General features: G+C 52.7%; 1 protein-coding gene across 5 annotated transcripts in view; it reads right to left on the bottom strand.

Annotated features, from left to right (window-relative positions):
* Positions 1-27,567, bottom strand: part of SH3PXD2A (SH3 and PX domains 2A) — a gene marked incomplete at its 5' end in the record, with an annotated part of 213,327 nt that overhangs the window by 16,472 nt on the left and 169,288 nt on the right. For 3 of the 5 annotated variants that reach the window (XR_013994992.1, XM_081074466.1, XM_081074467.1), the window contains 2 exons: positions 1,461-1,544; positions 5,877-5,990. Coding sequence is in view for 4 of the 5 variants with exons in the window: in XM_081074466.1 (XP_080930592.1) it covers positions 1,461-1,544; positions 5,877-5,990 (198 nt within the window). The remainder of the gene's footprint in view (positions 1-1,460; positions 1,545-5,876; positions 5,991-27,567) is intronic. The other 2 variants (XM_081074468.1, XM_081074469.1) reach the window with 1 other exon arrangement.

The following is a 27,567-nucleotide window of genomic DNA, read 5'->3' as shown; positions in this document are numbered from 1 at the left end:
TCGGATGTGACAGTGTCCTGTAGCCATGCCTGTCGCCAAAAGGGCCAAGTATGGGTGGCAGTGCTTTGCTGGCTGCATGTGTCCATGTGGTTGTGGAGACAGAGTTGTATTTGGGGCTCAGTGAGTGATGGTGTTTGAAGCAGCTGCTGAGGGGGATGGGGCAAAGCCAGGCCTTTCACCATGCTATTTTTCCAGGCTAGCGTCCGGCTCTTCTTTGTCGCCAATGCTTGGAGCTATGTCCCAGCCTGGCCCCTCAACAATGCTGTCCCACTCCTCCTAGCTCTAGGTACCTCTGCTTTACATTCCGCCTATTCTTGCTGTTTCCATGACTTGGCTCTCTGCCCTGTGCCAGCCCCCGGGTCCAACCCATGCTCCATCCTCAGGACAAACTGTGCTCCTCAGCCAGTGCTCTGAGCCTGACACTAAGCCATCTGCAGGCGGTGGTCATCCTAGAGTCCAGGCTTCCTGCTGCGTGGGGGTTGGGGGCAGATACCAAACATAGTTTGGTAGTTGTTCAGGAACAAATTTTGGGGTGTGGTGTCAATCACGGGGCACCACTGCCATTCTAGAGAGGTCAGTGCTTATCACACACCCTCCCAGCTGTGCCATTACTGCCGGGAGGACACATTACATGCTTTCCCTGAGGCAGGAAAAACTGGCCACTGGATGCTCTGGAGATGTTTAGGGGTTTGTTCAGAGGCTCCTACTCTCTATGTCCTAAGCTCTTGGATGTTAGAAAGGCCCTGAACCGACAAAAGGTCTCGGGGCCTCCCTGGAGTCCTCTTGATCAGGCCCCCCTTGAAGTCCCAATGGCTAGTGCTGGAGAGGTCGGCGGCGCCTTGGCTGCACCCAGTACACCACCAGAGGGGCCAGGCTGGGTCTGGCTCTGCTCCCTTTCTAGTTTCCTGGGAACTGGCTGAAGGTGGATTGCTGGCTAGCCCTTCTTCCTACTCTGTCCCTAAGAAATTGCTGGAACAGCTGTGGCTGAGGGAAAAATCTTCTCAGAGGAAGAAGGCAATGGGTATGTATGTGTGTGTGTGTGTGTGTGTGTGTGTGTGTGTGTGTGAGAGAGAGAGAGAGAGAGAGAGAGAGAGAGAGAGAGAGATGGGGGGAGGGGGATGAAGAGATTTAGAAATGCTCACTTCTCCTAATCTTTAATTCCCAGGGAAATATCACGTTTCATAGAGTCCAGCTGCCCCCACACTATGCCTTAAGTCCCATGACCCCTGCCCCAGAGCAATGGCACAAGCCAGAGTCACTCCAGCATCATGCCAATTCCCAAGCAGACCCCATACCCGACTTGCCCCCATCCCAGGCCCCCAAGCTGGAGTAAGAAAGAGAAAAGTCTTGCTAGTAGATCTGGGTGAGGAGGCCACCGGGCAGACCCCGAGAGGAGAACAGGTGTTAGTGAGAGAGAGAGGCGGCAGCTGTGGGTGAGAAAAAGCCAGCTCTGTGGTCACCTCGGCTGTGCTGCCTGTTGACCATCCCGCCCAGGGTCCACCGGCGATCCAGGCGCCGCAGATGGGCCTTGCGTCTCTTGGACACTGGTGTGGGAGGTGACGATGGAACACACGGCCGACAGGAACCGGCGGAGAGAATGGAGATGAGGATGAGATGGGATGGGGCGGGGAAAGGGATGCAGGGAGGGAAAATTCATATTCCCAGGTCGTCATCATCTGGACCAAGCCCCAGCGGCACATACCTGCTGGATGGGGGCAAATACAGCTGACAAGTGACGTCACTGGCAGGTGGGGAAAAATTCAAACAAAGCTGAGCGTTATGTCCCTGAGCCTGAGAAGAGCTGAGAATGCAGAAACCCAGCACCTGGCAGGTGAAAAGCGTCCTGGGCTCCAGCACAAGGATGACCCTCCATGGCGGCCCCAGGGAGAGAGCAGTGCTCCTGCCATTGCTGGGCAGTGCTGGTTCCTGGTGAGGGGTTCCTGCGCAGGCGGTGCACCACCCTGGGGCCTGGAGCCCCGCCACCCACCCATTCACCACGTCCTGCTTGTGAACCTGCCACCACGATCCAGGTACCATGTGTGGAAGAGTACACGTGCCCAAGAGACTTGGGGTACCTTCTTCACTATTCTGCATTTATGCTTTTGCTTTCTCAGTCATCCCTACTGGACTGAGGCTGTTGAGGGCAAAGATTGCATCCCTGCATCCCCAGGGTCTGGCACGGGGCCGAGGACATGGCCGATCCCTAAGAAACGGTGCTGAGTGACGCATCCACCTGGGTAGAAGTCACAGGCCTTGGTTCTGCTTCTTTCCCTCCTGTCATCCATTGGACTTTTTGATGACAGAGGACGGACCTGCCTCCCCAGCTTCTCCCTGCTCCAGACCACTTTCATCCAGACCACCCTCTCTGGGGTGGTTTCCTACACTGATCCTCTGTTTGCTGTGTTCCTGCTCCAGATGCCCCTTGCCTTCCTATGGGACACACGTGGAACAGACACCAGACCAGGGCTCCAGGGTGCCAACTGGCCCCCACCTCCTGGCACTGCAGGAAGAGGGTGCTAGGCTGCCCAGGTCTCGGGGAGGGAGGCCAGCAGTGAGAGCCAGAGTAAAACTGCCTGACATACCCAAGCCAAACGCCACCAAGGTCTCCTGGGAAGTATTTGCTTTCCTGGAAGGAGGACAATGGCCTGTTAGACCTGCTCTTTGTAAGTAGGAGGTCTGGACAAAAGGTTAGGAGGCATGGATTAAGTCCAGGCCCCACTGCCAGGTTACGATGTCACTGTGGGTGGGCTGCTGTCCCTTTCTCAGCCTCTGTTTCCTCATTTGTCAGTGGCGTTGAGACCACCTTCCCTGGCACGGAACGAGGCGAAGGACTGAATGCACTCGCAGAATGAACGTCAGGTCCCGTGTGAGGCCAGCCTGGGATGAGCTCTGGCCGCAGACGCCAGGTCGGATGTGTGTGTGATTTTTCAGAGGTAAAAGAGCTTCAGCTGATAAGCAGGCCAGGGACCACCTTAGCAGGAAGTGCCATTTACCTGGTGTAGACCATTTACAAGGACCGGCTCACTGGAGGCTCACCAAGCACTGTGCAGTTGGAAAGCAGAGCAGAGGGCTGTGAAGGAGCCGTCTGAACCACACAGCTAATGTCGGGGCAGCACGCCCATCCAGGCAGTCTGGCTCTGAAGCACAGTCTCTGGGCCTCCTCAGTGTTGTTCTGTCCCCTCAACCCTGTACCCCTAGACCTGCCAACAACAGGGGAGGCTGGAGAGACAGGCAGGGCCTGGTGCTTGGGCACCTGCTCCCTGGAGGAATGCCTCGCCTGTGCAGCAGCCCCGGTGACCATGGGCTGGTTCACTGGTGCCCATGTGAGCCCACCAGGGAGGAAGGCAGCTCATCGATGATGGTTGGAGGGCACAGGGACCAAGGCAGGGACCCAGGCTCTGGTCTTGGCTCTGCCACAAACTGACCTGAGGGCTCTGCGTAGGAGGTACCTCTCTGGGCGTACATTTCCTCACCTCTCAGAGGTGACAGGTGGGATAGTTCACTAAAGCACCTCGCAATGTCGGTCTTGGACGGCATCATTGTCAGTGGGAGGAGGGAATCCACCTCCACTCTACCCCTCCTACCCACGATGGCTAACGCTGAATTCTACATAGTACACCTGCCTTCAGGAGACACACAAACATATGTATGCCAGCATGTCTTATAACAGAAAAATACCAAAACAGCTGATGGTCTCATTACAGAGCACAAAGCATGAGCTGTTAGGGAAGCTCTGATGGGATGAAGGCTTCCAAGTTCTGTCTACAGGGCTCAGGGCACCTATTATGGGACGGCAGGAGGGCTGGGGTAGAGATAGCCAGAGAGGGGATTAGGGTGGGCTAATCTCTTTGCCACCTGGCTGCAGGTGCAGAGAGTGGCAGGTACACCACAGGTTCTGGGGTCTTAGGCCCGGGGTACTGAGCTCTGAGCCCTTCTGTAGAGCTGAGTAGAGATGCCCCGGATGTGATGGTGGAATTCACAGCTGCCCAAATGTTGCTGGGGTACTTGTGGCACAGAGGTCGTATCAAAAGCATGCAGAAGCACCTGTTTTAGGGAGGGTCACCCTAGATGCGCACATATATGCATACACACACCACTCTGAACGCAGAACCTGCTCTGGCCGCCTGATTCTTCAAAGTCAAAATCATCTACAACCTGCCAAGCACCAGGCTGGCTTCTGTGCCCACACAGCTCTCAGTCTCTTTTCTGCTCTGGACTTTTTTACCCACTTAGTGTCCTCCATCATCTACCCAACATCTCTGCTCTGACAGATCCTTGGCATAGCCTTTCAGGTGGGGGCTCTGATTCCACATACACACCGTCCTAGAGTTGCTTACAAGCAAAATCCTCCATGGAGAGGCATGTGGCCCAGTGGTGAAGACCACGGGGCAAAGGAGACCGACCACGGCTCGAGCCTTGTGAAGACAAGCAGACAGCTAAATGTCTCAAAGCCTCAGTTCCCGCATCAGGAAAATGGGGATCCCAACAGCTCCCTGCCAGTGTGGGGGTGAGGGCATATAAAGCACCAGCTAGACACCTGGAGGGAGCAAGGCCGCATTACATTCTAGGGACTATTATTTCTGAGAGGCCCTTGGACACGCCTCAGAATGTGGAACTGGGTAGGAGCTGAGGCCTGGTGACCGCAGACAAACTAGACCAGACCCAGCTTGGAGGCCAAGACCCTTTACTGCTGCAAAACTGCAATGGAACCAGAGGTGAGATGGGGTACAGGCTCAACCCCAGGGCTTGGGAAACAGCCAGGAAGGACTGAGCACCTGGCCTGAACATGTGAGCTCTTCCTGATGGGACCTAGTCCCTGGAAACATGTCACAAGGTGGATGCACAATGGAGGGGCTGCAAATCTGGTCAAGGGACTGAAATAAAGCATTTACAGGAGGAAGGGTGGGGCTCCAACTGCCTGCTGAGTAACTGACATTTAGGGGAAGGATGAATAAGGAGCTGGCGCTTGGCAGGCTGCTTATTTTGGCCTGGGAAGTGGGGAATGGGGGGGTAGGCCTGGAGGTGGCCTGAACCCGGGGTGGCAGGTCTCCACCTCCCTGGCTCTCAGACATGCCCATTTGGACAGTCCCCATTGACCATTAGGGCAAACTTTCCTGCTGCCAGGACATGGGAGATTTGGAAGTCATTAAGAGCAGGCGTCTGGGAACTAGGGGTGCCTCATACTTGCTGGATTCTGGTAGCCTGCTCTGGGGAATACCTGAATCCACAGAGAGGCTATCCAGGCCAATGCTGGCCTGGGTGTGAGGGGTGGGGGTGGGGAAAGACCCAGATGGGGCTGGGCCACCCTCAGTGCCTGCAATACTGAGAAATGAGTCATAGACCTGCCCTCCCATCTACACCCTTAGCCAGGCTAACAGATACTGGAGCAGAACAACACACGCACAGAAGTTATGTGCACATAATCCCTTGGCATTGTCCCTGCACAGGAAGCACAGTGTGGGATGGGGGGAGGCAAAAGGGGGGTCTCTGTGGGGACCCCAGAGGACCCCAGGGGGAAGAGGGAGCTTCAGGGGATCTAGCCCCAAGACTTTTCTCCCCAGCATCTACCCAAAAGTTGCCAAAGCCTGAGATCAACACCCCAAGGGAATTTCCCCTCTAATTTTAGCCCCATATGTGGGCGAGCAGGGACAGGCCTGGGGTGGGAGGTGAACTTGTGGGTCAGATCAAGAGAGAAGGGGATAGAACATGGCCCAACTTTCGTCCGGGGTTCTGATGGTTTTAAGGAGAAGAGTGGGGAAGCTGCCTCCAGGAGGTGGACTCGTTCCTGGGACCAGGGATTGGGTGGGGATCCCAGGGGCAGCCAGCTCCCAATACCTGCCTCATTCCCCTGTGCCCCCAGACCCGCAGGCCCTTACCTTCCCCAGTCTTGGAGGTATTGATGTCTGAGTCATCCCGAGTACCATTCTGGGCCTCCAGGTAGGTGGCAGGGACCCAGCCCTGCTCCTCGGAGGTGCTCACAAACCACCAGCCTACAGAGGGACAAGAGAGAACAGGCCATGAGAACCCAGCATGGCAGAGGCGGTGAGGAGGGCACAGAGCCAGACAACCTGGGCACTGGGCAAATACCTGGCCACGTCCAGCCTCCAGGAGCCTGCGCCTGGCTAAGGAAGAAGAGACCAACATGCTCCCTGAGAAGAGGGCCTAAAGGACCGCAATGCACAATTCCACAAATGTTGAATGAAACAAATGAAACAATTAAACTGAAACGCTATGTCCAACGTGTTTAAGTCACCTTTCAGAAAAGGCCAAGGGAGTTCCAGACAAACACACAGACAATCTCTTTCAGTGGGCCACTAGGACCACTGGTGTGGCCTGGAATTTGGCCACTTTCTCTGCTGCAGGGGCACCCAGGGATCAATGCATCCAGGGATACCGTTCTAAGGGTCACTGTTCCCCTTTCCCCACCATGGGTCAGTGCTATTTCCACATCGGTGCTACTCACAGCTGCTCTTAAGTGTGCAGACATTTCAATCACAGTAAGTGGGCACTGCACTCTCGAGTGACCCTTGACGGTCGTGGCCAAATAATAAAGGCTCATTCATTTTCTTTCTTCTGTTGTTGGTTCAATCATTCACCGTCCAAACACACGTTGACTGAGCAAAGCAGTCTGAGCTTCCAGGTCTTGGGAGCCTGCTAACTGCCTTCAGTCCCTTCCTAGAAGGTACTTTTCACAGGCTCCTGTCTTGGCCCTGATCCCATTCTGATCCTTCTCTGTCCTTGCAGCCATTTGGCACCGATGCTTTTCTGTCCGTGACAGAGCTCACCAATTCCGAATCTGTACCGTTCCCTGTCAAGAGACGCAGGGCTTCTCCTAGACAGCACTGCCCGTAGAAGCAAGGGGCTGCCCATGGAAGGGCCGTGGGGGCTTCCCGGGCACTCCCAGCTGGGCTTGGCACTGGGGGGTGCAGGGGGCTGCCTGAGGGCTGTGATGCCAGTCAAGAGGGACAGAGGAAAGAAGTTCCACCACTGCACGGGACTCAGAACCCAGGGACGTCTCCTAGGTCGTCAGCTAGGTCCCCACGGCCCCTTGTGACAGGCCTGGGATAGGAAATAGCCTGTGACCTAGTCCTCAATGCCCACTGCTCCACGCCCTGTCCAGGGAGTTCCACAACTCTCTGCTCGCAGCTCTGCAAAGCCCATGAAACCCCGTAACATCGGTACGAAGCCACAGCGATACAACCAGATCACTATACGTATGGTATCTGTCCAAACCAAAGAATGGCCAGCACCAAGTGAACTTAATGGAAACCTAACCTGGCTGATTAGGATGGATCAATGTGTTCCTCAACATGACAATGTATCCCTCTGATGGACGTGCTGATAATGGGGAGAACTAGGCATGTGTGAGGACATATACCTCTGTATCTTCTGCTCAATTTTGCTGTGACCCTTAAACTGCTCTAAAAAAACCCCCCAAAGTCTTAAAAAGGAAAAGAAAAGCCCTGGGTGAGGGGTCCAGACTTCTCAGGACCAGACCTATTTGGCTCAGAGGCTGTAGCTGGGTTATTGCTCCTCTGGAATCGGGAGCAGATGCCTTCCTTCCCTCCTTCTGCCAGATTCAGGTCAATTCCCTTCTCTTTCCCCCGAGTGAGGTCAGTGGGGGACCCTTCATCATACCCACAGCCACTTGTACATTCTGGGCCTGCCATGCATGGGGCTCCTGAGAAGGCTGCCTAGGGAGACTTTGCAGGGGTCTCTGCCTGGGATGTCTTTCCCCCTTCTCCCAGCCTTTGGGGGAGCACTTTCAGGAACCCCAAGAACACCGGCTCCAGGAGATCTTCCTCAGAGTCTGAGTGGAGGTCACAGGACAGGGCCACCCATCTCACAGGGCTTTCTGCCGTGTGGCTCTGCCTCCTTGACCACAGGAGTGGGCACGTGTGGCCAACCATCTTCTGATTGGTTTGTCATCTTCCTGGACACTAATGGTTCAGGGGCTTTTTTAGGAACTGGTATGGATACTTGGTGATGTGAACCCTAAGTCTCACATAAATTAGGAATCGCGGGAATATGTGGGAAGAGATGGTCTGACGGTTAAGTCAAAACAGAAGCAGTAAAGTCAAGCGGCGGAGAAAGTCAGTTCTGCTTAAGATCATTTGAGCTCCTACAACTAGACCACCCTGTTGGACTTCCTGACCACAATGAGCCAACGACCTTCCTGCGGTGTTTAATGTGCCCAGAGTGGGTTTCCATCACTGGTACAGTGGGAGTCCTCACTAATGCCATCCCTACCCAGCAATCACTGAGGCCCAGGACTGCAGGTCCACCATCATGAGTCACGTCTGGAGAACAAAACTCAGGTTCTTAGGCAACTGCTACCACAGGCCTCAGTGGGTAGGAATGGGGCCCTCGGGGCCACTCTGCCCAAATTCCCACTCACCAGGGCCCACTCATCTTCTTGGGGACCAGCCCCTGCATTAACATTTCTCACTGGCTCCACATACATTCTGCTCCCTCCCTTCCCCCAGAAGCCAGGGATCTGGGATGCGGGAGATAGATTTGGACTTGCTGGCACAAGTCCCGGGCGCAGAGCAGAGAACTGCTGAGGGGCCGAATGTGTGGCTGAGGTGCCCAATAGGTAGGAAGGCATGATGCTGTGCATCTCAGACCACCTCGTGCCCCATGGATGTGCCAGGGCTCTCTCTGAATGCTTTCCACCTCAAAATCTCTGCTGCATCAGAAGCTTCTGGGACACTTGGGCCACATTATCAGTTGACTGAGCATTTCTTCACCTCAGGACAGCAACTTAGGGTCCCATTCTCCTGCTGCACCCTCAAGACTTGGGGCTGAGACGCTCACCATTCTCATGGCCTGGTGGTTCCTGCCAACCTTGCCTGAGAACAGTGGCCTGAGCTTCCACTCCAGCCCTAAAATGTGCAGAGCTGGGCTGTGTGGCTGTGGGTACCTCTACCGAGCTAAGGTAGATAGGCTCAAACACTGCCCAGGTGGGCATGAGTGAACATGGGCAGAGATGCCCACCCCAGCTCCATGCAGACCTCCCGGGAGCCTGGCACAAGTCACTGGGGGAGGGTCCCTGGGCCTGTGCCCACCATGGCTGCTGACAGGCCTCTCCCAGATGCCAGCAGCTCAGATGTCAATTGTTACAACCGGGGCTCCTGACCAAAGTCACTGCTGCTCCAGCAAGGAGCAATTAGAGCCTGAACCCCCGGGCGGTGCCCAGTTGGCCAGGAGAAGTCAGGTGTCAGCCAGACCTTAGGGCTCCCAGGCTCACCTCCAATACACACAGCAGTCTCTTTCCTGCAGAGGCTGAGCGTGGGGTGTGTGGATAAGGCTATATATTTTTGAGGACGCGGGAGGTGGGTTCTGTCCATGTACACTCCATGTGCACCTGGAACAAAGGGCTTCTGTGCATTTATTATACATGAGGATTACGGCCAGACACTGGTGACCAGTCAGTGCCAGGCACAATTTTACATATGTCGCTTTATTTAATCTTCAAGAATTTCGTGAAATAAGTGTTACTGTCATCACCATCCCCACTTTACAGATGAGGAAACTGAGGCAGAGATGGGTTCACAACTAGGAAGAGGCAGAGCTGGACTTCAAACCCAGGCAGTCTGGCTCCAGGACCCCTATTCGTAGCCACCACAGAAATGAATAAGGTATGTATCTGCGGTGTGCGCAAGGGTGGCTCCTTGAGAACGTGTGTCCCTGGATATTGGTGCTTTATACCTGTACCTGTCTGTGAGTGGGTATGTCCATGTCGCTGGGCATGTGTTTTGTATGTATATCACGTGTAGAGATGCAAGGCTGTGTGTACCTGAGTGTCTGTGTGTACTTGTGAGGGGCCTCTGGGGTAGAGGGTAACAGGGGTTTGGGGTCAGAGCAACTCAAAGCCAGGTCCTGCCTTGCTATTTCCCAGCTGTGTGATCAAGGATAAATTACTAAACCTCTCTGAGCCTCAGTCTCCCTTCTCTGATATGGGAGTAATTAATGAAGCCTACCTCCCAAGCTTGTTGAGGATAATAAATGATATATAAGTACCTTAGCTCGGGGCCTAGCACAGAATGGGAGCTCAAAAATCTTGTGCTACTATCAGCATGGTGGTGGTTGTTTGGTATTCTCCTAAGTGAGAGAGTCAGCACCCATGGGAGGCTAGGTGGTGTCTGTACCTGAGGACTGTTTCGGAGTACCCAGTATGGATGGCTTGGTGAACTGACCTGGACGGATGTGTGCCTGTGTCCATGCATTTACTCCAACCTACGGAGTATGGGGACTGCCCTCAGGGGCTCCAGAAGAATGGAGGGCACTATCTTTTGCAACATGGCTATGCTTTCCTCAGTTGATACAATATGTGATAGCAAAGCATGGTGGGGAATGGGGCCAGAGGGGAGATGTCCCTGGGGTTTTCCTCCTTGCCTAGCACATCTCAGAGCCATTCCCAGCCTGGCTCCTGTCCTTCCGCTCACATAGTTCCCTAGGACAGAGGTCCTGCAGCATTCTCTCTCCTCTCCTAAACTCCTCCAGGAAGCCCTCCTGGATTGATCTCCAAATCCCGACAGTGTCCAGAGTATCAACCCCATGACTCCGCAGCTCATACACTCTGAGAATTAGTCTTGTTGAGACTATAAGTACCTTGTCTCTTTTGTCTCTAGGGAAGAAGTGAGCTTGCAGAAAACAACCTGAAAGATGAGGGAACTGAGGCACAGAGCCTAAGTGCTGAAGCCAAAGACCTGAGTCTGAGTTCTCTCGCTGCTATTTCCATGCTCTGTGGCCTCAGGAAAGTGACTTAACATTTCCGAGCCTCTGTTTCTTCATCAGTGAGATGGGAAGAAGGCTACCATCTACCTTGCAGACTAGTGTGGCGATTGGAAGCGATAAGCAACGACACACGAGGCTTTGCACAAAGCAGGCACCCACTAAAGGAAAACTATGAGCTTTGCTGAATAAAGGACTAAAGCCACAGGACATGGGAGGTTAGATGGCTAGTACATATGGATGTTCGGGGATCAGCCTGAGCCACCTCTTGCATTTTTCATGTTGCTAGAAGACACGTCCAAACGCCAAGCCGGCCTCTGCTAGCCTTCCTCTTCCATCCCTCCAGCCTGCATTCTTTGAAAAGGAAATTCAGCAAGGTTTTACTAAAGGGCTTAGCTTTGGACGGATGAGCGGCCACCCCTGTGAACAGATGGGGGCGGCTGTTCCCTGACTGGCTGCCAGACCCGGCCTTTTCCTGAGAAGTCACCCCTGGTTTCTATGCAGAAGAGGAGCAGGCTCTTTTTGGGAGGTTGGGGAAGAGAACTTGGTGGAGCAGGATAGTGGGGGACTCTCTAGGGGTTACGCGGATGGGAGACCCCTTAGCACAGCCCTGCACTCTGGCCTGGCAGCCATGTTCAGGCAGGTCTTTCCACCTGGTGTGCTTTTATGCCGAGATGCCCTCCTCAGACAGGGCAGGAGAGGGGCTACCATGCCTATTCCTTTGAATGGGAAACTGTTGGAGGGAAAAGCTGAGAGAGGAGCTCATGCACACTGGACATACAGAAGAAACCTTCATTGGAGGGTCTCCAGCCCTATCTTTGGGGCTGGTGAAGTCCTCTGGGAGAATCCCAAACTGGCCAACCCACTGAAAGATGCCTCATCCTGGTTTCTCCTTCTGTGAGAGCCATGTCTCTGCAGTACCAGAAAAAGAATGTCGTTTAGCCAGGCTGGCTGACAGGCCAGGACCCAGGCCTCTCCCAGAAGCAGAGGCCCAGACAGAACAGTAATGTCACTTGTCACAGCAGCCAACCCTGAATGCTGGGTCCCAATAAGAACCCCCTTCAGCATGGCCCAGGGGTCAAGGGGAGAAGGCACCACCAGGGTGGCCTGGTCAGCACCTTCAGCTCAGGGTAGGGAAGGGGGACCACCCATCCCAGGTGGGGAAGGAAGACCCCCAGTCCCAAAAGGGAAAAGCTCAGGCCCTGAACCCAGACCCTCCCTCTTTCCAGGCTGAGCATAACCTTCAGCGATTGGCCGATTTCAAAGCCCTCTCAAATTGACTAACTGGGGCTTCCCAATGTCGGCATTGGGGGAGGGATGGAAAGGGTAGAAGCTGAGAGTGAGAGAGAGAGAGAGAGAGAGAGAGAGAGAGAGAGAGACAGAGTCAGGAGTGGAGAAAGACAGAGGGTGGGGATGGGAGGACCTGGGTGAGGGGCCAGAAGAGGGACACGGGGGCCTTAGCCTCTCTAGGAAGGGGCTGAGATTGGCTGAGGATTGCAGGAAGTGACGGGCACTCCCAGGCCACTGCTGTCCCCAAGGAGACCAGGCCACAATGGCCTCCTTAGTGACAGAGAATAATGAGCTCATTAGGGCCAGAGGAGGCCAGCTGCACACAATTAGGATGTTAATAAAGTCTTCTGAGGTCACAGCTCAGCCTTCACAAAGAAGTGGGTGGGGGAGAAGAACCCTGCTCCTTCCTCTCCCTCAGAAATTCCCCACTCCTTCATCCTTCAAGATGCCACCTTTCATGAGGCCTTCCCTGACTCTCCCCACCCTCCTGGCCCTGCTCAGCCCAGGATTCAGCTCATGCGCACTTCTCAGCCCCTCTTCCAAGACAGATCTCAACTCAGATGCTGGCCTCACAACATACGAGCTGGGTGACCTGGAACAGGTCACTTGCTGTGCGCGAGCCTCAGCACACCAGGACAGTCTGATGTGCCTACAGGGTGGCCTAGCATCGGGGACTTATGGTGTTCTCAATAGCCACGTGTTTACTGGGTACCTGGTACATGCCAGGCCCTGTTCCAGGCATCGGGTCATTGCAGAGAAAACCCACACGGTCAAAACGCAGGTGCTCCTTCCACCTCCCTGCGTGGCATACAGGATCGGTACAATCACAATCTGTGCACTGGCACTGAGGCCAGCAGGAGAGAGCAGGGCTTCCACCCACCGGCCTGGGCACAAACCCAGAGGATACTGGGCAGGATGAGACGCAGAGTCTGGGAGAAGCCAGCAGCCTTTAGGCGCCTTCCAGCCCTCGCCTTTTCTTTCCCTCCAGGTCCTTCATGCGAGCTAACAGCAGTTCACCCAGAGCAGAGCACCTGTGGAATGCTAATACTTGCCCGGGCCTCTGACAAGGGTTTTGGTGTCTGGGTGGGGAAGGGTGGCTGATGGGGCCAGGACAAGTAGAGGCACGGTCCCAGGCCTCAAACCCCTATCTCCACTCATGAGGTACTCCTTGGCTCAGGCTTTGGCCCCTTTGGGAGGGGATATGTCCAGGCATTACCACGTTCTTTTCTTGGAGTGCTTTGGAGGAGAGGATGGGGTGATGATTTGTGAGCACCAAACGGTGGAGGTGTGGAGATGCTGAGAGGAGGAAAGGGGCCTGGCCAGGCACATGTCACCAGCACTGCCCACCTGGCCACACCACACCTGGCACAAGGCTGGGCCCAAGGGACTGCTTCTGCCTCAGACCTGGCCTGACCCCTTTCACATGACCTTGGGGGTAAATCTGAGGCTTCTGCCTGAGAGGGACCAGAGACACTAGAAATGCAGGCTGCCCATAATGTGCTGCTGTGCCTTTAAGGACAGCGAAAGGCGGCCCACCCTCGGCCAGGCCTCCCCTGGTCAGAGGGCTCTGTCACTGAACCTCTTGCCAAGACACACTCCAGCTCACAGCATGCAGCCTCCATAGTCCAAAGCAAACAGAGGCGGGTGAGAGGCTCCCTCAGTCTCTCCTCATGCACCCCACAGCCCCTGCCTTCCTGCCTGACCCGTTCTTCTGGTCCTACCTCTGGCACCTACCCCATCTCTGTTGCCCATGGCCTCCCCTTCCCCCAGATGGAGTTCTCAGGCCACCAGGGCCTCAGAACCTTTCTTGGGCGCCTGAGGCCTGGATTCCAAGACCATTAGCACAAGCTGCTATGTCACAGTTTGGAAGCCTCCGTGGAGTCCATGGCAAGAAGACAGCAAGCACTGGGCTGCTGCCACCCCTCCCCCAACCCTGCTCCAGCCTGCCCACCTCACTGGACAGGCCCAGAAGCCCAGTGCTGGGTCTGCACAGGCTGAGGCTGTGGGTGAGACACCCAGGAGACCTGGCCAATGAGCATGTGCAGGCAGAGAGGAGCACATGATAAAACGACAGGTAGAGCATCACGGTTTTAAGTAAGGGCCCTAGAGCCAGGTTGCCTGGGCTTAAATCCCAGGTCTGCTACTTACCAGCTGCATGAATTTGGGCAACTGCATCAAAACAGACCTGCAGTAGCACCTACGTCTCACGGTGTTATACAGGGTAGATGAGTTAATCTACAAAAAGCGCTCAGAATAGTGCCTCGTCCCTAGCAAGGTATACCAGAGCTATTATTAAAGTACAAACCACGGGCATTTTAAAGGAACCAAGCCCTCAGTGCCCCTCAATGACTAGTGCCAGGGCTGGGCAGGTGGGCCTTGGTGACTGCAGTTTCAGGGAGGGAGAGTCTCTTGGTGTCACTATCATTTGGCCTTGACCTTGGAAGGTCTCTATTGAAAACTGTGGGTCTGGTTCTGTGCCTGGCATGGGTAGGGGTCGGGAGTAGGATGAAGCAGAGAATATAAGATGGCATGAGGCCCCTCCAGGAGCTGCAGAGCAGGGTGGTCCAGACAGCCCCGTGCCACAGACACAGTGGTTATTGATGCAATGTTTGCTGAAGGAACCGCAGACATCAGAGATGAAACCGAGTAGTCAGGGAAGAATTCTTAAGAGGAGAGGAGACCTAAATTGAACCTCAGATCAAATCTGGAGAGGAGAAGAGGGGAAGGAAGGAGAAGGGAGGAGAGGGGAGAAGAGGGGAGACAACAATCTGGCGAGAGGAGCAGCACAGGCAAGAAGAGTGGTGGGGGTGCATATGGCCCAAACTAGTAATGGTCATGATGCTTCATGGTGGGGATTTTTTCCAGATGAAAGCGAGTGGGGCACTCACCTTCAATGCCACTGTCTACCACCTAGCGCATCATATGGAGGTCTGAGCCTGTGGCCAGAGATTCCTTAACAGAAGGAGACTCAAAAAGTAGAGAAGATGCAAAATGGTATTTTCTAACATGATTATAAAAGATACAAATGGTGGGTGAGCTATGGCTACACAGGGTGAGGCACTGGAAGGTGAGTGTGTGTGTTACTCGTGAAAGAAGAACAGAGACAAGGGAGGTGTGAACCTCTCAGAATCACATGAGGAAGGGTAAAGAGTCTCACAAGCAGACCCTTGGAGAAATGCTCAGGGGAACAAAAAGGGCACTTCCCCTGATGTTCCAGGCAAGAGAAAGAGTAAGGAAGGTAAGTCGAGAGACACTGCCCGGGCTGTGCTATGAGGCTGACTGGAGGGGAAAGGGGCCTGCCGGACTCCTGTCCCGTGGCTCGGCGCTTTCTATCAGGAAGGAGGCTGCTCAGACTGGAAAGCACTGACCAGGAGGGTGGCGGGCAAACAGACCCAGGGTAGAGATGGAGGCAGCACTCACGGGCCACCCTCCACAAGCTCTCAGAAGCTGGCTGTGAGAAAAGGTCTGGAGAGCACTTGATAGAGCCTGCCAGGCCACCAGGAGCAATCCGAGTAGACACAGATATGAAGCAAGGCCAGAAGACACAGAACGAACGGGCAAAGGTCCCGACTTTCAAAGAAGGTGAATTCCAGAATAGAGACCAGCAACCTCACTGCTGGTCCTGATCAAGTGACACACAAGTTCCCAAAGGGACGGCTGGAGAGCCTGGAAAGCAGTGTGTTACCAAGGCAGTGCTGGGCAGAAAGACACTACAGGAAGGAAGGGGCCAGGCCACCCTGGATGCTGATAAAGAGTGAATTGCTGGTGGGTCTGGGATGTGTCATCGCTGAGCCATCCAGGCCTCGGGGCTCTCATGATCCCCCTGGGGCTGCACTGGCGGATTCACAGTTGATGCTGACCACATCCTAGGAGGATGTGACAATTCACTGGTTACAACCTGGGGGGGGAGGGGTGTTCTACTGGGAACCTGTCCTGTTGGACGTTTTAATCAATCCAGGGATGAGGACAGAGGAGCTATGCTGGTGGCACCATCTTATTTAGCAAAAGCTGTGCCAGGATCAAGAGCCAAAGAAAAAAAAGGTCTGAACAAATGGTAATGACGGGTCAAATCTGAGAAGATGAAAAGTAGTAGATGGAGAGACGAAAGGACATGGCTTAGTACAGTGATTTTCTTTTTTTTCTTTTTTTTTTTTTTGCTTTTCAAATTTTTTATTGCTACATCCGTCATATCTCTGTTTGGTTTTTATCTGAATTAATACTTTTGAACTTATTTAATGGCAGGACCAAGCACAGTACTTTTAAGCACCTAAACACAACCGTGAATGTTTTTTCTTTTTTTATTAGTTTCAGGTGCACAAGACAAAGTAATACTTAGATGTTTATCATTTATATCCCTCACACTGTGTGAACCCCCCCCCATCCACTATCCCTCTGATATCGCACACAGCCATTACATTTCCATAGTACAGTGATCTTATAATTTACTTTCTAAACTTTTTGGAGTAAATGGGGGGTTCGGGGGGGGTGCCAAAATATCGGGTGCCAACTGGGCCTGTCTTGGTCACCCTACTGGGCAGTGAGGATGAAAAAGGTCCTGGAGTTTGGGGGACTGTAAGTTCAGTCTGTTGCCCCCCCAAGGCTATGAAAACAGGCTGCGTTGGGAAATACCTGGACTGGGTGACTTACCCAAGGTGCCTGGCTAAGAAGGGCAGCACCAGGATTAGTGCCCAGGTATGACTCCCAGCACAGCATCTCCTCAGGTCCCCTTCAAAAATGACTCCAACTGTTTATACCTTTGTAGGAAGAGAACACCTCCTGCGCTTTCTAGGTTCCCCAAATTTCCATCTAATTGATGAGCCAGGAAACCAGTTCCTTCATCTGTTTCTCCTTCATCCATCAGTGTGTACAAAGCAGACCTGATTCTCAGGAAAAACATGGGAGTGGCTTCCACTCCGTTTGCCCGCCCTTCTGAGAGGAGGGGGCTGACAGGTGGGTTCAGATGCCCATCTCCAGGTTGTCTCTCCCTCACCCTCTCTGAGCCCACATGGAAGGGGAGGCGGCGGGACACAGCTGACAGAGTTTTCTGGCACAAGATATTACCCAAGAGCTTTGCCAGGAGAGAGTGACTTTGGATCAGCATTTCTCAAACCTCAGCTATTTCCACATCATGCATGATTTTTGCCAATATCCTTGAACTATGTATACTGTGGTTCACATCGTAAATATATATTTAAAGCAATCCACCTTTTTTTTTTTTAACTTCAAGAAAATAATTTGTTTAGGAAACTTCAGATTGCCACCATGAATAAACAGCTAGGACCACCAGCCTCAACCATAAAATTACAGAGAACAAAGCAGCGTCGTCAATTTGAGCTGTGCAGCAGAAGAGGCTGCGCCCGTAGGCGGCTCCCTCTTTGTTACAAAGGGAGATTATTAGAGAGGGGTCAGAGATAGTTGACCATCAAGCTGAGATAAACCAGAAGGCTTTCAAGAGAACTGAAACGGGACCAACTTTTCTCACTGCCTCTCTGTACCACCTAAAATCACCCGGTGTATCATGTTGCTGCACTGGCTATATTTCTAGGAAACCAACTTTGAACTTGAATGATACTTGTTCATTCTATAAAATGGCTAAAGAGGAGGCTGAAATGTCCTCATTAGTGAGCCGAGAATATTAACAGGTACTAACCAGGCTGTGGTGAGAAGTCGACGAGAAGAGAACGGAAAGCGCCTAGCCATGTGTCTGGTGCCTTCCATTTTCAATCTGGAGAAAAGAGCTGAGGGAACCCTCTGGGTAATGGTTACCCTTCTTTTAACTAGCTTACTCCAGTGCTTAAGAAGTATACATGTATGTGTTTGGTATATATTTTCCCGTTTTTCTTTTTGCTAAACACGGAGACCTCTTAGCCCCAGAATTCAGTTGGTTTCAACAGCAAGCCTTAGGCTGACAACCATCCCCACCCTTCCAGCTGAGTAGTTCAGCCCCTCTTCAATTGGGGCAAAAATAAAACGGGGGCAATTTCAACTTTAAAGACCATCTCCATAAACAAAACAAACCCACCCCACAATTTGTCTAGGGCATTCCTCCCTCCAAATCCTCCTTATTTAATCTCTGGGGAATTTTAAATAGAGGCCTTGCAAAATCCTGCACCGCCTGACGTCAACGTCTCTCTGACAACGTGGATTCTTCCAGGCGGTGTGGGGAACAGCCACCACGAATGCTGATGCTTTTCCAGGCTCCTTTCCCAGTTCGAACTTGGGAGCCACTGGTGTCACCCTAGACTGTGGGAGAAGAAGGGTTCTGAGGAGTGGGTCCTGCTTGGGGCCCTGTAACTGCGGATCCTAAACCTCAGGCATTGCGGAGTACCAGACATCCAATTAACTTACCCAAGTAGCACTTGTACTAGTGTTTTCATAAAAAAAAAAAAAAAAAAAAAAAAAAAAGCAAAACTTAAATACTTTAGTATTTCAAAAAAGACATTTTCCTATGCTACACTAAATAGAAAACCAGCATCCCTTGGCATAAATAGAAGAAAACTGGGAAAATGCGTACACTGAAACAACAATGCTATGGACTTCTAGCATGCTATTAAGGCTAATTCTAGCAAGACACTAAGGCTGGGGCCAGATTTTTTCTAGGTTAAAAAAACAAACATCCGTCAGTGTTAACAATACAGGAGCCCCAAATGGAGACTTTCCCCTTGACCCAGCATGGACTGAAAGAGACCTGAAAGGAAACAACCTTCTCATGATGGGCTTCAAGGGCATTTACTGCTGTGTCCACCACACAGTTGTATGACCCATTCTCTGGGAAACCCTGATCGTGTAGCAGGAGGCTTGGGTTGAGAATCTGCAGCCCCAGAGGTCAAGCCCAAGCAAGCTTTGAGGTGTTGGACACACTACTTATCCTTCTAACACTCAGTTTCTTCTGAAAAATGGAAGCAAAGCCACCTGCCCTAATTGCCCCTTCAGAGTTATTCTGAGATAATAGATGGGAAAAATGGTTTGAAAAGTCTCTGGAGTGTAGGTAGATGGAGCTGGAGGGGTTATGATTCTGAGCAATTTTAGGAACCTGATGGACTCCTCTAACTTCTTCCTAGATCCAACTTACTGCCCAAACTGGATGGTGGCCCATCCCTGTCTATAAAGAAAAGAAAATGAATGTGCCACTTGATGACTCTCTTTCACAGTTCACTTTCCCAGTAGCCACATGGTTTTCAAAATATTATCCCCATTTTATGGATATGGAAACTGAGGAGCAAAATGGCCATCTACTGGCTACTCAGTGGTAGAGTGGGACTTGAAAACAGCCTTTTATGGGGCTTGGGGGGAAATGCCCTCTATCTTGCTTCTCTGTGCATAGCCAGCGGGGTTCAGAAGTCCCCAAATGTGATGGTCTTTCAGATCTATCAATGTGCCCAGGACATCTTTCAAAGCCACCACCTTTACAAAGTTCTCGTGACTCCCCGTAGCTGGGATTCTGCTCTCCTGCCTCGGTGCTCCCCTGGCACGCTAACCTTAGGTTTGGGTTAGGGGTTGCCCCAAGCTAGACCAGGAGCTTTTTGAGGACAAAAGCCAAGTCTTGCTCATCTTGGCTTCCTGTTAAGCCCCTGCCTGGCTCAGTGTTTCAGACAAAGGGGCTCAGTAAGCAGTTGTAGAAAACGAAACGCACTGACAGATAGGCACAAGGATTCTTCCTCCTTCCCTGGTTTCTTCAGCCACACCCATTCTCCTTGGCCTCTGTGTCACTCAAGTCCAGCTCCTGGGGTCAGTGTGGGGTCAGCACCAGCATCCTCTCTCCAGCTGTCAACTCTCTGGCCCTGGGGCCTCCTGCCCTGCTAGAATCCAGTGCAGCTATTCAGCCCCTGGGCAGCGTTCCCTCCTCCAGTCGCCACTTGTAGGAGGCACCTCTGACTCACAGCTCACCTCAGGGGATTTGCGCACAGGGACTTGAGGTAGGAGATTTTTGTTGCTTGTTGTGTAATTTGCACAAGATCACCCAGTGAGCTGACACTCCCACCCATAAACTCTCAGTTTGCTCCCATACCTGATTGGGCTGTTTTCATTTGGGCCTCTCCCCTCACAGGAATGGCAACGCAAAGCTCAGGGACGTCCCATAGGCCAAGCACCAGGGACAAGCCTGAGCCCAGGGTGAGGCTCCTGGAGGAATGCAGAGGGACTGCTAGTGGCCTCTCCCCAAGCCATTCAAAGCAGCCTCCCTGGCTGCAAGCCTCCACAGGGACTTCTGGTGCCACAGCTCCTCACCCAGGAAACAAAAAGCCCTCCTCCTTGGGGGGGGGGGGTGCTACTCAGAGCTCTGAAACAGGCAGTTCCAGAGACCTGCTGCTCCCAACTTCCAGAGGGTGGGTGGGGAGAGAGCTGCCAAAATTAGCTTCCCCTACCACAGGGCCCCACTAAGAGCCTAGGGAACCACAGAGGATGAACCAGGAGGCAGCAGAGTGTGTGGGGAAGAAGCTGGCAAATTACCTGAACTCTCTGGGCCTCAGGTTTCTCATCTGTAAAATGGGAGCCCTGCTGCCTATGGTTTATAGGGCAGTGGTGGTGATTACAGGAAAGATAGTGTTTGGCTTGCTGTCTGATATATAAGAGACCCTTCAATAATCCCTTTCTTGCCTATCCCATAGCTTCTAATATTAATAGTCTCCAGAAAACAGCAAATGGGTTTAACTTGAGCCCTAAATACCCTGGTCCTGGGATAACCATTGTGGAGCCCCTGCTGGGTTGTGGTGATTTAGGAACAGGTTCTTTCCCTGAGCTTTTCCTGACCCATTTCCCTCCTGTCTCTATTGCCTCTGGACACCATCTTGTCTTCCTAGTTCCTAAGAGCTGATCTAGTACAGATTCCACCCCAATCTAAGGAGAAAGGGCCACACTCAAACCAGATTACACTCCTAGTTCAGATGCTACATTCTAGATTCACCACAGTTATAGTAATTGGTCGGGTAGTGTGACTGACACCCATGAGCACCAATCAGTGATAAAACCCTTTTCACCTTTACTCTGTCAATCTCTGGTGCCTAGGACTCCCAACACCCAAAGCAGAGGGGTCTTCAGAGAGTCACCACCCTGCCTCAAAACACACCAGAGACTGCAGCCCCTCTGCCAAGTCAAAAGCAGGTAACTGTCTACTTCATGAGACTGTCAGCTCCAGGACATGGGGATCGAGTGTTCCTTGTTCCTCTCCATGCTTTGGTGCCTGGCACACAGCAGGAAATCAAGGTGGGGGTATGAATGAATGCCTGATCTCCAGCTCACGACTACTTGCTTGCTTGTTTGCTTGGTTTGGTTTTCTCTGCTCTGAATAAGGCCCAGACTTGGATCAACACCTCACCATAGTCATAGGAAGATCCTGGTACCTGAGGGAAGAGAAATGGCATAGGACACTGGGAAGTCATTGACCTTCGCTGCGCTCCACAGACCATCTCACAGCCTCCAGGGGATCATCCCAATATGGCAGGGCCCTTGGAGGAGAGACTCCATTGTAGAAATGGTTTTAAGATGGAGAGGCCTGGAGGGAGTAAGGTAACAGACATCTGGGGGTCGAGGTGGGCCATGAAGATGACAGGCCCAAGATACCCCAGCTAAGTACCAGCCCTTGCCCATAACAGGCTATAACTTGAATCCCCAGGAAGTGAGCAATACTGTCATAGGCTCCAGCTCCCCAGTGCTGGCCTGTCCCTTAGACTGCAAAGTGGATGTCTCTCTCCCCACTCCGTCCTGGTCTGTGGGGATCAGAGTTCTTGTCCAACCTGGCTCTGACTCTATCCAGGGCCCACAACCCTGAAACCATTTCTAGAATAGAGTTTCTCTTCCCCTTGGCTGGCCCCATGGATGCTGAGAGATGGGTGTTTGGAGGGCAGGCCAGGCCTCTGGGGTGCAGAATCTTCCTCCCAAAGGGAGGCAATGAAGCAGGAGCTCTGGATGTTCAACCTCCCTGCACAAAGCCCTGTTGATGAGGTCAAGTTCATTCCTCTTCTCCAACGGACAGAGGAGAAAATCCTTGCTCTGTTGGCAAGGTCTAGGCACTCACCAACCCTGGTTCTGCTCCCATTACTAATGCCAGGGGGAAGCATGCCCCTCAGTGTCAATACTCTGGGGAGCAATACCCGAGAGTGAAGGAGTGGAGCTGATGCTTGCCTAGGAGGTGCTGGTTGAAGTGGGGGAGGAAGATGAGAAGCAGGGCTCCTAGGGCTGTGTTGGGGCTAAGAGAGGTGAGAGCCCCATTATTTTGTTATCTTCATGGGTGGGTCAGGGTCTGCTCCAATGTGCTGACCCATTTCCATTATATCCCCACCTGACTTACCCCCACCCCAACCGTGCTAGGTACATGCAAACATACAGAAAATGCCAGTTTAAATATACAGAAGGGTCAGGGCACTTGGTTGGTGGGCAAAACAGAGGTGATGAGGTCCCAGGTAGACAAAAAAGACTCTGGGGAAATAGGCTTCTCCAGTTTAGCCCAAGGAGGAATAGGGGGCAGCAAATGGGCTTGGCAGCCCCCTCGCCCCCATCAAAGGTTGGTGGAACCCTCCCATGCTGGGCCTTTGAGCTCCCTCACTGGCTTGAATTTTGGCCTCTCTAAGTCCCAGAGAGATTGCTTTCACAGATCTTGTTTAACTTGAGAAGGATGGGGGAGGTGGGGCAAGGAAAACTGCATTCTTCCCCATCAAAGCCAAGAGTCTAAAGTAATACTTCTGGTTGTAACTGATCCTGGCCTGTTTGTGATTACGGCCTCTTGCTCGCTTTCTGGCAGGACGGCCCTGGAACCCCGCAGCACTGCTAACGGGGAGAGACACACTCGCTTACTTGGATAATCTTGTCCTCGTCTGACATGCCCAAAAATGTCCATCAGCCTCTCTGCTTTCAGCAGTTTTCCAGGGCAACTCTTCAAAACATTACTTTATTTAAAAAAGGGGGGAAAAGCCACCCCCAACCCCTACCATGAAATTCCACAATACTAATCATATTCCTGTTACCAGCACCATCCTGGAAAACACAGCAGCACCAGCAGTCCCATTGGCTGATGCAAATTGGAGGAGAAAAGAAGGCTGGGGATTGGACCGTCTTCTGCTTTTGACAGACAGACAGACAGACAGACACACACCCTTTTGCACGCGTGCACAAACACACACACACATACACACACACACACACACACACCCCTTTTGCTGCCATAGCAGAGAAGTGGCTTAGCAAAGCTCAAGACTCTCAGCTGCTCTTTCTCCGGAAATTTAATCTGCAAAGCATTTGGCCTCACAAAACCCATTCCAAAGGTGTCCGGGAGCCCAGGGGCCCTGTGATCATCATTACAAACCCAGGGACGTTTGCAGCCAGTGACCCATTTGGCTGCTCAGGAGAGCTGGCTGAAGGCTTGCCAACATGGTCAAATTCCCCTCGCCTGCTCCTTCTAAGCTGAAACTGGCTTTTTCTCGGCGCCCCAGAGGTTAGAGGGGATCTTAGGAATGCCAGAACCACAGAGATGAAAGGAAAGGACTGCTTCTTGCCCAGTTTGGTAACAGTACGACGGTCAGGGCAATGGGGAAGCCTAGTATTTAGACAGCACTGTGGCTCCTGCCTTCACACCTAATCACACCTCCGTTTTACAGGTGAGAAAAGCTGATGCTCAGAGAGGTAAAATGGCTTGCCTGAGGTCACCTGGTTAGTGGGTGGCTGAGCCTGGAACCTAAATTGACAGAAAGCCTCTTGAAGTCCTATCATTTCTTCCACGAGAGCCCACTGTCACTCTGCCCACCGAGATGACACCTGAGCCCTGTACCAAGTGGCAATCCCTTGACTCAATGACTTGAGCAAGAAGTGGGTGGCTGGAGTTGGCAGAAAGCCCCCCAGGGCACAGGGAGGTCACTGGGCCCGGCTGGCGCAAGGTCGGAGCCCCAGGCCAGAGACCCCTGATTCCAGCAGCTCAAAATCCCACCACAAGCAAAGATGGGGGACATGAAGAGCAGAGAGAAGGCTGGGGCCTCGAGAGGGTGCCCATTAGAAGTACAGATAACAAATGAGAAAGGCAGAGTGTCCAGAAACACCGGGACTGGAGGCCTGGCCAATGTCAATGGTGACCTCACCTACTTCCTGGGGGAAGGAAGAAAAGAGGCCGAGGAGGCAGAGACTGTTCTGCAGGGAAACCTACAGCCGACCAGTGGCACAGCCCCACCTTGGCCCTGAGAAGTGGTGTCGCTAAACAGGAGTCTGCTTTCTCAAGTCGGGGCATCTGAAGATCTTGTGGGGGGGGGGGTCACCAAGTTTGAAAAAAGGAGTCTCTGAATGATATAGAGGAAGTGCCTCCAAGGCTAGGGGGCTGCTTATGGGCGGCCTCCAGGCTCTGGCTTTAGAACCAGGCTGAGGGCCCCAGGGTTGGGGAGCTGAAGATTCCTCACCTATTCCTCTCACTTGGGGGGGGGAGCTGGGTCTCAGTTAGTCAGGGGAGAGTTGGGGTTCGCCCAGCCCTGAGAAGGTGGGGAGGCCCTAATGAGCTAGGAGATGCCAGCAGCCCTCAGAGACTGCCACCTCTGCAGACAACCATACAGCAGCCCTGTCACGAACCAGCCATGTGACATGGGGCAAACGGCTTCACTCTTGTAGGCTGATTTTCCTCTGACAAAGGAGTGGTTCGGGCAGATGGTCAGAAATGTCTCCCTCAGCTTGGGGGGAAGGACAAGGGAAGGCTCTCCTTCACTTGACACGTGAGGCGCGTAGAGACCCTCCACACGCCCTCCAGCCTGCTTACTGCTGGGTGAGCGGCTGCTCTCAGGCAGCCCCAGGCACTATTGCCAGGTCACCCTTGTCCACACCACACCTTTGCATAAGTCATTCTGGTTCGCTCAGCTTGGAGCACCTTCCTCCTTCAGCTCCATCCTTGTTCAAGGCCCACCTTTCCCAGAAGATTTCCCTGAGCACCCAACCCAGCCAGCGCTGTGCTTTCTGCCTTACACACGGTAGGTGTGCTGTGAAAACGAACGACTCACTGCGTCTGGGTCTTTCTCCTGCAGATAAGAGAGAGCCCTGGAATGCCTTCACCTCCAGTGACAGGAAGACAGGCACAACTGCTTCTTGTCAACTGCTGCACCCCTGTGCTGGGCACACCAAAAGGTATACAGTAGGTGCTCCGTGTTTGTCAACTGCATGAACAAACTACATCCTATGGAAGCAGCCCCCGTGTGTAGGACCTCAGCCAGGTAGGACTGAGACTGCTGAAAGGTGTAGTGCCGGGGGAAGGAAGCAGATGGCAGCTCTGCCGTGGGTCCTGTGGGGTTGGTGGGGGTGCATAGCACAGGGCTATTTATTTGGATGAAATGGAAGGCAGGGTGGGTCGGTGCCCTGACCAGCACAGCCCAGGTGCATCCCAGGGTCTGCCCTCATACCCTCAGCCCTGCCTGCTAGGGTCCTGCCTGGTAAGCAGATCTCTGGGGAGGCCACAAGTGCCCCCAACCTATCCACTCATCCAATCTAGCCCTGGCCCATGGACCTGGCTGAGCCAAACACTAGAATACTCATGCAACTCTTTTGCAGGAAACTGAGTCACACACTCCCCTTCTTCCCTTCAATCTTTCCTCTGACTAGCCCCTCGGCCCTTCTACCCCAGCCAGGGCTTTGGTAGGACTGACCTCTACTCTCCTGCTCTTTGTGGAGAACCCACACAGCAGAGCACTCTGGCGTTTGGCTTTCCAAAGAAGTAAAATCCATGAAGAAGAGAAATGCAAATATCCGGATTTTCAAACACTGGATAATAGGACACACTGGAAGCCCACGCCCCACCTCCCAGCTGTGTAACCTTGGGGCAAGTCACTTAATGACTGGGCTTCCATTTCTATCTCAGAAAGATGGAAAGCCAACAGCTGCCCTTCCTCTTACCAACATGTTTTATAAACTGCATGGTTTTATATCTTGTAAAACAAAATATTCTGATTCAGAAAAGGTAACCTTGAAAAATGTCCCGCATGCCTTACTAGCTGGCATGGGCAGGCATTCCTCAGGTGCCCTTGACCTCTCCTTGCTAGCAGGAGTCTAAGACAACAGACTTGCAGGCTTCAGGCCACTGTGCTTAGGATGTTTCTTAAAACACAAGGTCCCGGGACATGGTGATCCAAGAGTGGCCTGTGGCAATGCCCATGGGCCATAACAGGAGAGAGGGATTTGCTTCGATCGCACACCAGGCTCAACCCCACTTGTGTGTGGTTCACTCATTTTATGGCCAGTCCTTGGCAGACTCCTTCTCTGAGTTTGGCTCTCTCTCACCACCCCGTAGTGCCTGGGCTACTTCCCCGTAATCCAGTCCAATAAAAGCTTAGGGGAGGCAAATGCACTTTTGCATGAGCCCGAGAAGTACCTGACTAAGAAGGGACATGTAGAGCTAGGGCTGAGATAATTAAATGAAACAAACAAAAAAATCCAATTAATTCCACATAGCATACTTCAAACGTAGACAGAAATGAACTTGAGGGTTACAGGAGCCAGAAGCTTCCCTCCATTTACTGAGATTCAACAACTCAGCTCCCAGGATGGGGAGTTGCAGTGAACATTGGCTCTCAGCAGGGCAACTGGGTTAAGTGGGTCACCCTGACTCTTCTCCTGCAGTGAGGCCAGGGAGTCCAGATCAGCACTGGGAACCAAAGGATGAGGTTATGGAATCTGAAAAGATGCAGATAGAGGAGAGGGTGGTTACCCTAGGTAACCTCACTACCACCAGGGTAATTACCGAAAACCCAACTGCTGAGGGGTGTAATACCACACGGCTGCAGGATAATCTGGGGACAGAACAAGGGGCAGTTTCTCAACCCTAATTCCCCGAGGAAAACTTATACTCTCCAGAAAGTGCTGGCTCCAGGGTTATGTAAGAGTAGAGGAAATCTTGTGCAGGGAGATCTCTTCCTTGCACTTCAGCCACAAAGTGAGACCTGTCACTTAGGCTGTGTATGTGTGTTGGGCTGGGCAGAAGGTCTCCAGTGTTGTCTGTTCTCTGGGCACCTGGGCCAAGGGATGTCTGGGGAGGAGAGTGAGGTCACCTGTTGGCTGTACTGCAAGACTCACACCTAAAACAACATACCTTGGCCTGGTACCACGTGGCCCGCACTCCCCACTGCTCTCCCCCATACCAGTTTGCCTCTGGTTCTCCCTTCATTACCCAAGCTTCATGCATTTTCAGCTTTACCGGCACCCTTCAGCGAGGCCTTCCCTAGCCATGTTCTATCCCCTCCTCTTCTGCTTATTTGCTGTCACCATGCCCTCTTTATTTCCTGAATGCACGTCTCAAAAATCTAGAATAATTTTCCCGGTTCACTCGTGATTGTCTTTCACAACATGTGAGCCCTGAGAGGGTGGGGCTTTGTTCAAAGGCCTCTGTCACCTCTGGGTCCCAGCCTGGCACTTAGTCAACTACCGTATTAGGGGTTTAGTGACAACCTGTCACCTGGAGATTGGCCTTGCTGGGCTCTGGGCAGTGTGTGGTCCAACTGGTCCCCTGGTGTTTAAATCCAGAAAAGTGGCATGTTGGAGGTGCTCATGAACAGTGCAAACTTGTTTGGCCCCCAAAAGAGAAGGCAGCCA

The sequence above is a fragment of the Rhinolophus hipposideros genome (assembly GCF_964194185.1).
Source record: "Rhinolophus hipposideros genome assembly, chromosome: 15".
Taxonomy (NCBI): domain Eukaryota; kingdom Metazoa; phylum Chordata; class Mammalia; order Chiroptera; family Rhinolophidae; genus Rhinolophus; species Rhinolophus hipposideros.
The sequence above is the reverse complement of the archived record's forward strand: the minus strand, read 5'-3'. Positions and strand labels throughout refer to the sequence as shown.